The sequence below is a fragment of the Chanos chanos genome, chromosome 5 (assembly GCF_902362185.1).
Source record: "Chanos chanos chromosome 5, fChaCha1.1, whole genome shotgun sequence".
NCBI classification, from domain to species: Eukaryota; Metazoa; Chordata; class Actinopteri; order Gonorynchiformes; family Chanidae; genus Chanos; species Chanos chanos.
The window spans coordinates 8,173,643-8,187,334 of NC_044499.1; the positions used below are offsets into that span (position 1 = coordinate 8,173,643).

General features: G+C 41.0%; 1 protein-coding gene across 1 annotated transcript; it reads left to right on the forward strand.

Moving 5' to 3' along the window:
- Window positions 1-1,740: 1,740 nt before the first annotated feature.
- Window positions 1,741-3,150, forward strand: gadd45bb (growth arrest and DNA-damage-inducible, beta b). Its single transcript, XM_030773946.1, has 4 exons — window positions 1,741-1,935; window positions 2,054-2,155; window positions 2,304-2,529; window positions 2,644-3,150. Exons 1-4 carry the CDS (start codon window positions 1,892-1,894, stop codon window positions 2,746-2,748), a joined length of 477 nt encoding a protein of 158 aa, XP_030629806.1. The 5' UTR covers window positions 1,741-1,891; the 3' UTR covers window positions 2,749-3,150.
- The last annotated feature ends 10,542 nt before the right edge of the window (window positions 3,151-13,692 follow it).

Genomic DNA, 13,692 nt, shown 5'->3' on the forward strand with positions numbered 1-13,692 from the left:
ATTGATCACTCATTACATGATTCTTTTCAAGTCGGCTTTGTTTAACGGTGTGAACTCCAGAGTTTCAATGAGAGTGAGTGAAACTATGAGATGAATGATCCAACACTGAAGTCTGATGTTATCACTGGGCTTAATCAGAGTACTTCACCTCTGATCTTCACTTTGTCTCTTTCCTGAGAGTGAAACTTCAGGTTCAAAAGTACTTAAGGACTTAACAATGAGCAGTGAGCACAAACTCAAGGGGTATCCCCATTCATTTTCATTAGACTGCTTTTAATTAATTGTCATGCTGGCAGATGGGACATGTAGATTTTCACTGAAAGTGAACTAATATCTAAGCATATCTAAACACATCTCGGCACCCGATGACATCTATTCATAAATGTATTCATGTCTTTACATGATGAAATACTGCATGGTATATGACCATTCTCAATAAAATAATTATTTGGACAGCAAATATGAAAATATTATAAATATACATGTATATGTAGACTCACATGTAACCTGCACTCCAAAGGTCATTATTAAATATATATACACGAAAGAATTTTCTATGTAGCGCTACAAGAGGTAATGATGAGGATGTTGCTTAGGTACTGCAGGTTTCAGACTCGCGCTGTTATGTGAAGAGATCATTCATCATAATGGTGACAGCAGTGATGTGAACGAACAGTTCACTTTGTGTTCCCCCCTGCATATATTGATTATGATCAATTTGCTCAACAGCACACACATAGAATAGTACAACGTCGCTTAGGGCTATTTTTAACACCATAATAAGATAAACTGATTAAAATATTTGCAAAAGTAATAATACTTTTATTCAACATCGAACTTACACGGCCAAAGAGTTAACAGCAAAACTGCTGGTACAGGCATTTGTTTTCTGGTGTTGAGAAGTCTAAATTGCACTCATTAAACTGCAATGACAAATGGTGTGGAGATTTCATATTAACTGCTGCTAAAATCAAAAGTAAGCCGTAAATCAAACAGATTCAGAGATTAGTGTGTTATGGCATGATCGTGTGAGCCTGAGGTGTGGACATGTTCTTACATGTCCAAACGTCCAAATACTTGAACGCGCTACATTACGATATAGCAGCCACCAGGTGGCGCTCATTGACAGAGTACTCAGAATTTCAAAGAAACTAATACTGTCTGGAGATTTGGATCTATCTCGGTCTCTAGCTTGTTTCGAAATATCACAGAATTACTTAATACCATATTTATTTCTGTTTTTTAATCTGCATTTTTTTCAGCAATCTGCTCTTATTATTTCGAAAATTATATGACGATCAAAATTCTTTGCACATTCTGGCTATTAGTGTGCACGACTTGTGAAAACGTTAATTATAATGTGTAAACATATCCATCATTTTCACCTAAAATGCAATGTATTTTGTTTCAGAAGTGCAAACGTTTCCGTTATGTTTAGTGTATCATATCTTCAGTGAAACTACCAAACAGTTAGTAATCATGGGCAATTATGGTGAGACTTGAAATTCACATAATATGATACTAAGTCTATTTGATTGCAGAATATGCCCTTCAACGGCTCCTAAGATTTTCATTGTACACGAACAATACTAATGTGCTGCAGCAACAGTGGGAGATTCCATGGCGCCTTCTAGACCAATTGTAGGTTTCGATGGAAGTTTCAACCACGCCCACAGCCAGAGCTATAAACCAAAGGGCTTTCGGTCTTTCCCATGTCAAACGAGACTTGAAAACCGAGAGGAACGGATAACAGTGTGTTTGTGCAGACTTGCGAGCATCACCGTGAATTTATTGTGGATTACAATTTTATTGTAAATACGCAACGCTCTGGAATTTACTTTTCGAGGAGACATCCTTCGATCTGTGGATTACTTTACATCTTTGAAGAAATATGACTTTGGAAGAAGTTGTTGGATGCAACAGCACTGACAGAAAGTGAGTATCGTAAAGCATTTTCCATTTTACTTTCTGTGCGCCTGACTGCATACCTTTCTCTTGCATGTGTCGTTATTGTGAATTGGTTTTCACCATATATTCTTCATTTTGTTTGAAGAATGGAGACGGTTAGTCAAGCTCTCGAGGAGCTACTGGTGGCTGCACAACGACAAAACTGTCTTACAGTTGGAGTCTACGAGTCTGCTAAACTAATGAATGTGTAAGTATCACTTTTGAAGAAATATATGTGTTGTAAAAGATACGCTGCGTTATTGCTGTCACAAAATATTCGCTGAATGCTTCTCGAGCATTAAACACGAATCGAAAGTTATTTATTTTTATTTTTGTTTTGTCGCATGTCATAACAGAGACCCAGACAATGTTGTATTGTGCGTACTGGCCACCGATGAGGAAGACGAGAATGATGTTGCGCTACAAATTCACTTCACGCTTATCCAAGCCTTCTGCTGTGACATTGACATTAATATTCTCCGCGTCTCCGGCATGAGACGTCTAGCCCAAGTACTCGGCGAGCCGCTCTCTACTGACAGCAACGGCAACGAGCCAAAGGATCTACACTGCATATTAGTCACTGTAAGTATTCATTATTTTTAATACAGACAGAATAATTTCTAAGTAATAAAGCAGCAAAGGAAAAGATAGCAGATTTTCACTGTTTTCTCACTATTCCATTCCTTCATTCCACAGAATCCACAAGCCGAACATATGAAACTGAATGAAGTAGGAAGTTACTGCAAAGAGAGCCGCTGCAAAAACCAATGGGTTCCGTCCATCGCATTGCAGGAGCGCTGAGGAACCTTGCACCTTACCCGAGGAATACTTTCAAAAAAATGATGTCGTCATTCAATAAAGTTGAATGCATATCATCAATATTCCAGTCCTCTGATCCCGTGTATGTGGAATACAAGGGGCCGGCAGAGTTCTGCAGGGATTATGGGACTGTACTGTGTACTGGTTGCTCTCCACGACTTGAGAGAAAGAAGATGGAGCAGGGCGCTAGTGGGACGGTGGACCGTGCAGTTCGCCTTGTAAACCACATGATATGGTTGCAAGAGGATTGATTATATGACTAAGGAGGCGCAGAAGCGTACTTTAGTCACCACGTGGAGATGAGAAGACAACACGTGACTGTAACCTAGCAGCACTGTCACAGGTCAAAAGACGTTCTGACAGAGGAAAATTCAAATGCTGCTGCTGCTGCAAAAAAAGGACTGAATTTGCTTTACTGTGTTTCATAACTTAATTTATTTATGCATTAAGACCAAAATGTCACAGACATACAAATTCTAATAATATATTTGGTTATTTATGAACTTATGTTTACCAGTTTCTTTTAAAATAAATTGTTTTTGAAAAGACATAACTTTTCTTCTCTGTTTTGTTGGTCCATTGTGCTGGTGCAGTGCAGATATAGTGTAGCCCAGACCTTTTCCTTACTATACTGCAGCAACTACTGCAGGAGAGGTCACGACAAGACATGGTGTGACCAGGTCATTGCCCTGAGCTTCCAGGAATCCACTTACTATAAATAGACATTCTGAGCACCAAGCTCAAATACACGCTCAAACATTTTGATTTTATACCACTGCCACTCTTAAGTGATTCAAAGAAACGGACACTTATTTCTTGGGACGGGATCCGTTCTAGCGTGGGGAATCCATCTTTATTGTAATCACATATACTACTTAATCTAGACATGTGACAAGCTCTCTGTATTACAGACCAATTCACTAAAGAATGGAATGCATTCCGTAGTTTATGGCAGGACACTCATGTTAGTAGAGACAATCAGTATACTAGTACACGTAATCATGTGATGTGTGCTATTTCTATTTTTGGAGTTAACACAGACCATAAAGACTGCGTGCCAATCACATGTTAGCTCCAGTATGTTGCCAATCTGATAAACTTACCTTGAAAGCAATGCAAACACAGTTTGCAGCGCAAACTACATTTTACCTTCAAAAAAGCTGATGGAGGGTGATGCATTACGATGCAAAATGCAAAAGGTGCAGTAATACTGCGGTTAAGTGCAGTTATCTTACTTTATTTACCGTTCTGCTGTAATTGCCATGGGGGAAAATAAAAGACAGGTTGCAGATCACTAAGCAGGAGTCAGGTTCTCCATGTCTGTTTTATGTTACTGGAATCTGGAGGAGCTGGGATAGTGCAGTAAGTTTCTGTGAGCAAAGAGCCGTGTTTGTGTAACATTCTTGATAGACTTTAAGACTCTTACAGAATAAAGATGGGTTGTTCTTTTACCTCTATATTTTCCAACCCAAATGAAGATTGGAGACTCCTTTCTATTCTAGACTTCCATGACATTTTCCCATCAATGCATGAATTATGGTGTATTCTCTAATTTGTGAAGCTATTTGGGGATCTATACAAAAAAAAAAAAACGCTCCTGAAATAAACAGTTGGGTGTATGAAGTTTCAACCCTCACTCTGAAACACTGCTGTAGGCAGATCTTTTTGAAATGATTTTTATTTTTATCATCGAGCAACAGAAAAGGGAAAGGGAAAATAACAGGAGGGGGAGTGCTGACACACTGCAGACAGACGTTAGCACAAACAAGCCTTAAAGAGCAAGTGACCACTAACTGTCTGACTAGCCTTTCCATTTAGCCAAAGTTTTCCCTCCCGTCTCAGCTTATTATAGAGCATACAGCTCTCTCTCTCTCTCTCTCTCTCTCTCTCTCTCGCTCTCTCTCTCTCTCTCTCTCTCTCGCTCTCTGTCTCTCTCTCTTACCCTCTCTGTTGGTGGGAGTTGCATTATGTGTCATCTGCTCTAATCCCCTGTGTGTGTGCCTTGCTCTTACCGCATATTGTGGTTGGGGAGAAAGGGAGGCATAGTGGAGAATAGTGGCAACATAGCTCCCCAGACAATAGAAAAAGAGACACCCTCCATTTCACTTCTACCACCAAGTCTTTGTCTCACTCCATATCCAAAGCAGGGGCCAGTCAACAGACTGTACATGTGGACCAGACAGTGCAGATTTATCTCCACGCCTTTACTTCAGAACCAGGTATAATTATGCTGCGGACATTCAGTCGCACCAATTATTCAATTAAGTGCCAGCGATAAGCACATAAAAAATGGGCTGGATTTGGATTTGAGACCCAAAATTTTCAACAGTCTTGATCTTCATTTGAACCCCTGAGACAAGCAAGCGAGCAAATATCTGCATACCTAGACTTGTCACCTGAGTTGTCTGAAAGGGAAATTTGACCCTGTTAAGTTCTCAGATCTCCTCCGGTGCTTCAAAAGCTCAGAGCATGATCAAACCAGCAGAGGAGCCGAAGCATGCATGGGTTATGCTTGGCTGTGATCACTGAGTGAGAGGAGTAGAGGCCAACTCCTCAGATTCAGTCCGAAAGGGGAAGGAGATGAGAGAGATTTCAGAGGGGCCCTCTCCTCATTAGCCACACGTGACGGGCACCACAAGTTAGACACCATGACTTGTGTGTGATCTGCTCCCTCACGAGACAAACACATTCACACAAGCCTGTCTGTTTTGACACAAAGTCAGATGTCCAGTGGTCAGAACCGATCACTTCAATATAATGACACTCATTCACGGAACGAGGTTGTTTATTTTTGATCTCCTCCTATTGAACTTTTTTTTTTATCTCCATATTCATGAGCTAAATACTCACTTGTGTGAGTATTCGCTCAACCCAGTGTTTTGCACAGTCGGTAATGGTGAGCTCCAGTGTTTCAGTGCAGATGAGAAAAGAGTGCTGTGCATTATTGTGTCAGTGTTTGCCTCTGATAAAGACACTATGAGCCAAATAAAAACGTCAAGTGCTGGGAAAGCAATTACCAAGAGAGGGATAAAAACAATGCTTGAATTCATGACTAATTCACCGACACGAAAACGGGTGAGTAATAATCACACACACTGTGATGACATCAACACAAGCCTCTGTTATAGCAGGTGGGTTACTTAACAAGACAGTGGCCTGTGTATCAATCTAGGACATAAAAAAAAAGAAACAAAAGGGGCCCCCCCCCCAAAAAAAGAAGGAAAATATGAAGTACCCTTAGGCTTTCTTCTTCAACACAAGGAAGACGTTGATCAGAGACTCTGCAGGCAGACATGACTAAAGCATGGTGTGTCTCTATGGGCGGTTACAGCTTGAAGCTGCGCACTTGGAAAGGGGCTGACGTCAAGCCTGAGGGAGAAAATAGAAGAAAAACAGGAACAGAAGGCTTTTATTTCCATGGCAGCAACGGTTCAGCCCCTTAACAATGATGTGGACCAAACAGCCTCAGTCATGAGTGAACTGACTGTGCATCTATTTTTAGAAGACTGAGAGCTATATTTAAGCATCTTTATTCAGATCTATATTTGAAAAGAGACCGAAAAAAAAAGGATCGTGGTGATTTCGCCTGATGGGCAAAACGCACATGCACGCATATGGCCACAGACGAGCTATTTTTTACGCTCTGCCTTCGTATTTTGGTCTTTTTTTATGGTGAGGGCTTGCACCCTCTCTCCCTCACAGATTTAGGATGTCATAGATCTCCCACCTCGAGTCCTTTTGTGGAAGAACAGAGAAATTACAGAACCCACTGAGAGTTGTCATCGATGATTAGGCTGAAGTATAAAGCCCACCTTTTGACCTCTTGCAGAAAAAACACGCTCTCCCAAAATATTACTGCCAGCTTTTAAAACGGTTTCAAACGTGGAACAAATAAGCTGCGAGTAAAAAAAAAAAAATAAATAAATGTGAGATATTTTTAAGGGGTCATAAAACAGAGCCACAGTCAAGTCTTTTGTTGATCGACTGTGAGGTCAAGTCACATGATCACGTGTCTCTAAGTTGACCCTAATGGGCACTCTAATTAGTTTTAGTGTTCCTTTGTGTTTCAGGCCATAGGTCACACTGGAGCATTCCCTCTTGTCATTTTAGGCAACTCATTATCTGCAGGACTCCCCAGTTTTACATGCCACATAATGAAATCTCAGATGAATGTTATGAGGAAAATCGTGCATCTACCCTCAAGTTAGTGTGCCTAATTAAAATGAATTACCTCCGCCAAAGGGATTTTGGGACCTTTTTTTTTTTTCTTCTTTGTTGCAAATTCACTCCATTGTAAGAAGTCCCATCCTGAGTCATAGTGCTGAAATATCTCTTAAAGTTGCCAGTGGTCAGCAGATGCAGTGTTAAGACTTAGTCATGGGGAGGTTCGTTTACTCAAACTAGATTTTAAGATAGAGGGAGTTCCCTGGGCTATCCTACCTGAGTACATAAAACATGCACCAAAATGACTGTGGTTTTCAAGTAATGAAGATAAGTGATTTTAAAGTGATATGTGATTAAATACTGGTTCGCACCAGTCTACTGTTTGAAAGTCTCTCTCTCTCTCTCTCTCTCTCTCATTTTGAGTAGAAAGTTGGGGAGTACAGAAACTAGAGCCGGCTGATAAAAATCAGCCTAAAACAACAGCTGGATATTTTTCAAGCATTTGGCTAATGTTCAATACGTGTTTCAGTACAGTCTTCACATCCTAACCATTTCAAATGCCGCTTAAAACAAGCTCATTACAACTCAAGGCCGCTCACGCTACAACAGCCACGAAGCAGCAGATGCAGTCATCCGCCCCAGTTCTACGAAGCTCGTCTACACAGAGCCGGTCATAATATTCATAAACCTGTCAGCGTTTCATCGACGTGACTCCCATCTACGTCGAAAACAATATAGCACTTTGCTCATTTCTCCCTACTGGAATCCAAGCCAGTCTTCTGATTTTATGATTGAGTTGTTTATTTGTGTTTAAACACACAATTATGAGACATATCAGGTGCAGTTAAGAAACAAAAATAAGTGTATGCTGTGGTTACAGTTAAATGTTGATTCTCTTTAGAGGGTTGTGCTGTGGATTTATGCTGATGCGAGAACAGAATGATTGACCCAACTAATGCATAAAGGTAAAACAGTGCATGTTAATGCGCACATAGATGACACGGTATAACATGTAATAACACTGACAAGTGTGACATACAACATGATGCCTGTGATGTTTCAACCAAAAAAAAAAAAAAAGTTGCTTCTTTGATCAAAAAGATCAGACAGATCAAACACATCCAGGAACCCTTTGAGACAGTGATACTAGACATTAACAACTTGTAGTGTGGTCATACAGCTAATGGTGTATTCCTAGGTCCACTCCATAATGGTTCCTTCCAGCATTCCCTGTTAACGTAAAGAGACCATATGCCTGAACGGTAAGTAAATCCTACAGAACATAAACTCATCATGTTTTTTTTTTACAGCCTACATTTCCTGTTGCCACTACAGCAAGTTTCCTGTTACGACAGAGAAGATTTATGGTCTGATAGATATGGATGGAAAGACTGTATGAAGGAGACCAGTATGAGACCACGTAGGAGGTTTTCTTCAGAGTGAGAGAAGTCCAGTTTTGTCTCATCAAAAAACAATGCTTTAAACCAAACAGGATTTAGTTCTTTGTGCATGCTAGAAATACCTGTGTGTGTGGGACAGATTGTTACCGCCATGGCACTCAGTAGAGAATATGTGATTTTAGCAATATGTTTGCAGCTGGGTTTTTTAATCAGATACTTATTCTATACCAAACATGGTCATAGACTGTAATACCTGGATGTGGTTAGTTATTGAAGCTTTGGTCAGTGTGGTAGAGGTTTATTGTCTTATACCATTGTTAGGTTTTATGATTACTTCCCCTTTTGGAGCCTGTCTGACTAGGCCCTCCACACTGTGGAATATATTATATTGTAAAAGATAAGTTAGTACAAAGTGACACATCCGCTCTTCCACTTCAGCTCCTCAATTCACTACTGCCCCCAGTAAGAGCTATTTATGACGTGTCAGGGTTGCCCTTGGTAACAGCGATACTTCATTCTGCACTGTGGCTTTTTGAGATGAAGTTTAATTTGCTCCCCAGTAAGGTGATAACAAATGAATTTTGGTTTTAGGTTAGGTATACAGAAGCCAGTTTCTTTGCTTGAAATTGATGTTTTGGGAACACTTTAATCACATGCCTAACCCAAGGCTCAACATGGCCTTAAATGCACAGCGTGGGTTTTAACCTCTAGACTTCAATACCAGTATATCTGCATTTTTGAATGTGCAATTTTTCAGACAGAGAGAAGGAGTGACAGAAAGAAGGAGTGACGGAAGAAGGAAAAGATATTGCACATCGGTAATGCTTTAATGCTGCAGTTTTCTGCTTTGCTAGATTCCAACTGCGCCTTCTATACAGCTTCCCGAGGAAAAAATGTTGTGAATGTTGCACCGTTGCGACACTCCCCGTGCCATCCTTTTGGAAAAAAAACAAAAAACACAAACAGCATATTTTTCAAAAAGAGAGAGAGAGAGAGAGAGAGAGAAGGGTGCAGTGAGGGGTGGGAACTGGCTTTTCCTGCTGCGATTGATTGATTAGCACTGGCTGTGCACCCAGCAGGGCACCGGTGGGTCAGGCACGCGCTTCTCAGAGCTCGGTCTGTGATCTGACAAGAGAAAACGGAGAAACAAAGCCACCCAAAGAGGCCTGAAGCCATGAATCAGAAAGAGGATACACACACACGCGCGCACACACACACACACACACACACACACACACACACACACACACACACACACACACACATGCACACAACAACAAATACACATACATGCACATGCATGCACACACATGCACGCGCACACACACACACACACACACACACACACACACACCAAAGATCAGGAAGCTGGGGCAAGAGGAGCGGGGGGGTGTTGGGTGTTGGGGGGCCTTACTTACAAAAAATAAATAGATAAGACAGGTTTTGGGGTTTTTACAAATTTCAAATACTTACACAATGATCATGTTTCTTTCACAACAATAAGAAGGCAAATATCAATATCAGCGGAGAGAGAGTATTTGAATAGTATATGTGTAACCTGAGGACAGTGAAAACCGTATCAGTGGCCCTAAACCCTTAAACATCCCCCGGTGTGTGTTCTGACATGAGTGCTTTGATAGAACAGAAGTGGTGGTGAAGTCTCCCATTTCAAAAAAACACATCAGTTAGTCTGGGGGCAACACAGAGCGGAAAAGGTAGACAATGATTTATGAAAAATCACACTGACACATCCGCGGTGTTCAGAGATGACAATCCTGTTCACATACTTTCCATTGTCATAGACAACCATTGTTCCCTGGTACTGAGGCTTATGTAATGTGTGGTACTGACAAGATACTATTCACTAAACACTAAAGTATGTGCACCATTGGTATTATGCTGTCTATTGTGTGCAGAGAGAGAAGATCATTTTCCATGTAAACAGAACATGGAAAGGATGGTATTATCTATCTATCTATCTATCTATCTATCTATCTATCTATCTATCTGATAATTTATTTCTTTCCCCCATGCCTCCACACACAGTGTAGAAACTACAGGCCGTTGGCAAAGCACACCAGCTCTGTAGCAGATGGTGCAGCGTAGGCTAGGATGCATCTGAAATGCAGAGAATGCCACTGAGAGCTGTGTAGAGTTTTAAAGTCTGTGAAGAGAAGGCTTGTAGCAGAGGTCATACGGAGGTGCAGCATACAGATCAGACCTAGAATGAAGTTTGCTGTGTTTCAGTGGTATGTTCTGTTCCAGTCCTCTTCAGTGTTGCCTTTACATGCACCTTTTCTCTCTCAGCCACTAGCCTTAAACGGCTGGATATTTGAAACCACAAAGAAAGCCGTGATGTGATGGCTTTAAAACCAAATATTAATTCCTGTCATAATCTTAGAAAAGGAGAACAAGTGAAGGAGCCATGTAAACGTTTCGGACTCTGAACCCAAGCATGACGTGAAAGCGATCCAGAATAAATTCTGACCAAACCATAAATTAAAGTATTATTTCAGTCAGATTGGTATTCAAATGAGCTTTCTCAACACAGACACAAATGAACTTTATTCACATTCAAAACTCTAAGCTGAAACCATTCACTGTTGTTGTTGTTGTTGTTGTTGTTTTTTCAGAAAAGAATCACCATTGGACATCTCTGACACGATCGGTCGTTCTCAACTCCCCTGCTTCTGAATACCGTTTCCGGAGAACCAGATTAAATGAAAAAGAAATGAAAACCTCTGACAATGTAATGTTTTCACACCAGTTGTCAATTCCAATTCAAGTCACTCTTTCCTCTGTTGGGACACGAAACAGGCTTAAAAAGACACAGGAGTGGGTCGTGTTGTTACACTTCCTCTTCTTCCATTGTCTGTGTTTACTCTTTAAGGCTCAGTGTCAAAGGTCAGCTCAAATCTCATTCACTGGCACGCTCCAAAATTCAGACTTAGCAAGTCTTTTTTCCTCTAGCAGGATCAGCACAGACAAAACCACCTGCAATTTTCTAGCAGGAGGTGCACATGAGGTTTCTAAATGATGTGCAGCTGGCATTTTGAAGTATCTTGATCTCTCCTGAAATACAGAACATACAATGAGAGTCAGTAAATGCACTTCAGCAGTGTTCCGCCATCTGAGTACAATCAGCTCTGTCTGTTCTTTCATTGGAATACAAACAGAGTGTTCCGGAAAGCGTGGCACTTCATAATGTGCTGACAGACCACCGTTTTCTAGCATTTTTTTTTTCTTTAAAAAAAACACACATACACACATATATACACACACACATTTTACTGTCAGCTTAAGAGTGAGTCTGTGTATAATTGGTGTGTTTTTGTGTGCTCGGACAGATGCTCTTGCATTGCAAGCGATTGAAGCTTTTATGGCTTGATAGTTTGTATCCTTTCGCTGGTGACAAATTGGCAAATGAAAAATCTTGAGTCATAAACTAATAGCTCATAAGTCAGAAACCAGCAGGTAGTCACCGACCTCGGGGTAAAAATCTTAGACAGTCTCTTTCTTCCAGCCGGAGAATTACGAGCATATCTTTACTCACTGAAGCACAGAATGTAGTAAGAGGAGAATTTATGGTGTCCATAGCAGCCAGTCTGTAGTTGGTTGACTCATTGACTTTAAAGCACAGTTGTCTGAGTTTGGGCGGAAAAGCGACTGCTCCTTTCCAGAGTGGTTTCAGACACCAAAAAGAAAAAAAAAAAAGAAAGAAAGAAAGAAAGAAAGAAAAAAAAAATCACACAAGCTTAACCTCCTGCAGCCTTGTTCGAGTCTTTTCCAGTCGTCTGGGTATAATAGACTACATCTAACAGTCTGGAAATGCAGCAAGCTGTCCTGCTGGCAGAGAGAGGAAAGCAGTAATAACAGTGATACAGTCTGTCTGTTTTAATGTGTGTGTGTGTGTGTGTGTGTGTGTGTGTGAGAGAGAGAGAGAGAGAGAGAGAGAGAGAGAGTGTGTGCATGGTCATTAGTTATGGTGACCTACTTATTTCTATGCTGCAGACTCAGTAAGAATTGAAAATAATGATATTGTGATATTAATGTTAAAAAGTACCTCAGGGCAAAATGTATCTGGTTGCTACTTTAAACAGAGGATTCTGTTCGGTAGTAGACCAAATGTTCTCTCCTCGTCTGATAGCTAGAACATTCCCGGGAAATTTAATCACTGATCATAATCAGGTGGTAACATTGTGGTCTCCTCCAAGGCGTTCTCGGATAAAACTGGAGATCTGGATTACCCTCTGAAAGACAGCTGGTCTAACTTGCTTTATGTAATATGATCAGCTGATGTGATGACAATAAATAAATAAATAAATACATACATAAATGAAATGAAATGGAAGTAAACAATCAGCTCATTTAGTACAAACATTTCACGTTAACCACTTCAACTGGGCAACCGTTCAGTTTTGTGCATTTATGCCATATTTCATCATACCCCCCTGCACGTGTTATATTGCACACAGACGTGAATATCAGTGAATATTGATAAGGATACATTACTGAATCGAAGAAGGAAAGGGTGAATTTGCATTTTGCATGAACACAGGTAAAGTCTCATGTCTCAGTAAAAACGAGACCAGGCCATATCAAACATGTCATCAAATACATATTTTCGTACTGCGCTGCTCCTGCTCAAACCCGCGCTACTGGATGATTTCGCTCTGAGGCTTGATGAACATGTCCGCAAGTCACCGCGGTAATTTGCATACCGTGCTCTGCCATTCATGGCTTAATTAGCGCAGCTTTCTGTAATATTGTAAACAATCGTGTTCTGCCTCTTTTGTGTGAGTGAATACCGCTGAGCTGCAGACAATGCTGGCTTTGGGGCTGTTCTTCTACGGAACAAAGCCAGCGCAACAGAAACTTAACACGGAGGGCCTGGCCCAACCCTTTACTGCCTTTAATTGCCATGAAACCACTTTTTTTTTTTACCACCCTCGTGGCAGCGTTGTTTCAAAGAAACGAAGGAATGAAAATAAGTCAAGACAACAAACGACTGCACTTTTATTTTGTAAATCGTTTGAATACGTTGCAGTGGAACAGGGGCTGGTGATGGAGGGGTAGAGAGGGATAAGTGAGGTCCAAAATTCCAAACCACACTGGCAATGACGGGCTCATGCCTACATTCCAAGCATTCCACATTCCAAAGGTCACACCGGGAGGCCTGCATGAGCTGCAGGCTACACCCTGAAATGTTTCAGAACGGCCCTGAGAGAGTATACAGTACACAGTCGCGGACAGAGACAGAACAGTGAATGCAAAAAAACGGTAAACGTGTGTTCCGGAACACACTGTAGGGTCACTGAGCGAACGGCCTGTGTATAGAGGAGAATAGGACAGTGCGAGGCAG

What these genes read in the sequence shown, in the direction of transcription:
- gadd45bb (XM_030773946.1), top strand. Translation starts at nt 1,892, where the DNA reads ATGACTTTGGAAGAAGTTGTTGGATGCAACAGCACTGACAGAAA. An exon ending in TCTGCTAAACTAATGAATGT is followed by an intron (nt 2,156 to 2,303) that starts GTAAGTATCACT and finishes ATGTCATAACAG; the next exon opens with AGACCCAGACAATGTTGTAT. An exon ending in TACACTGCATATTAGTCACT is followed by an intron (nt 2,530 to 2,643) that starts GTAAGTATTCAT and finishes TTCATTCCACAG; the next exon opens with AATCCACAAGCCGAACATAT.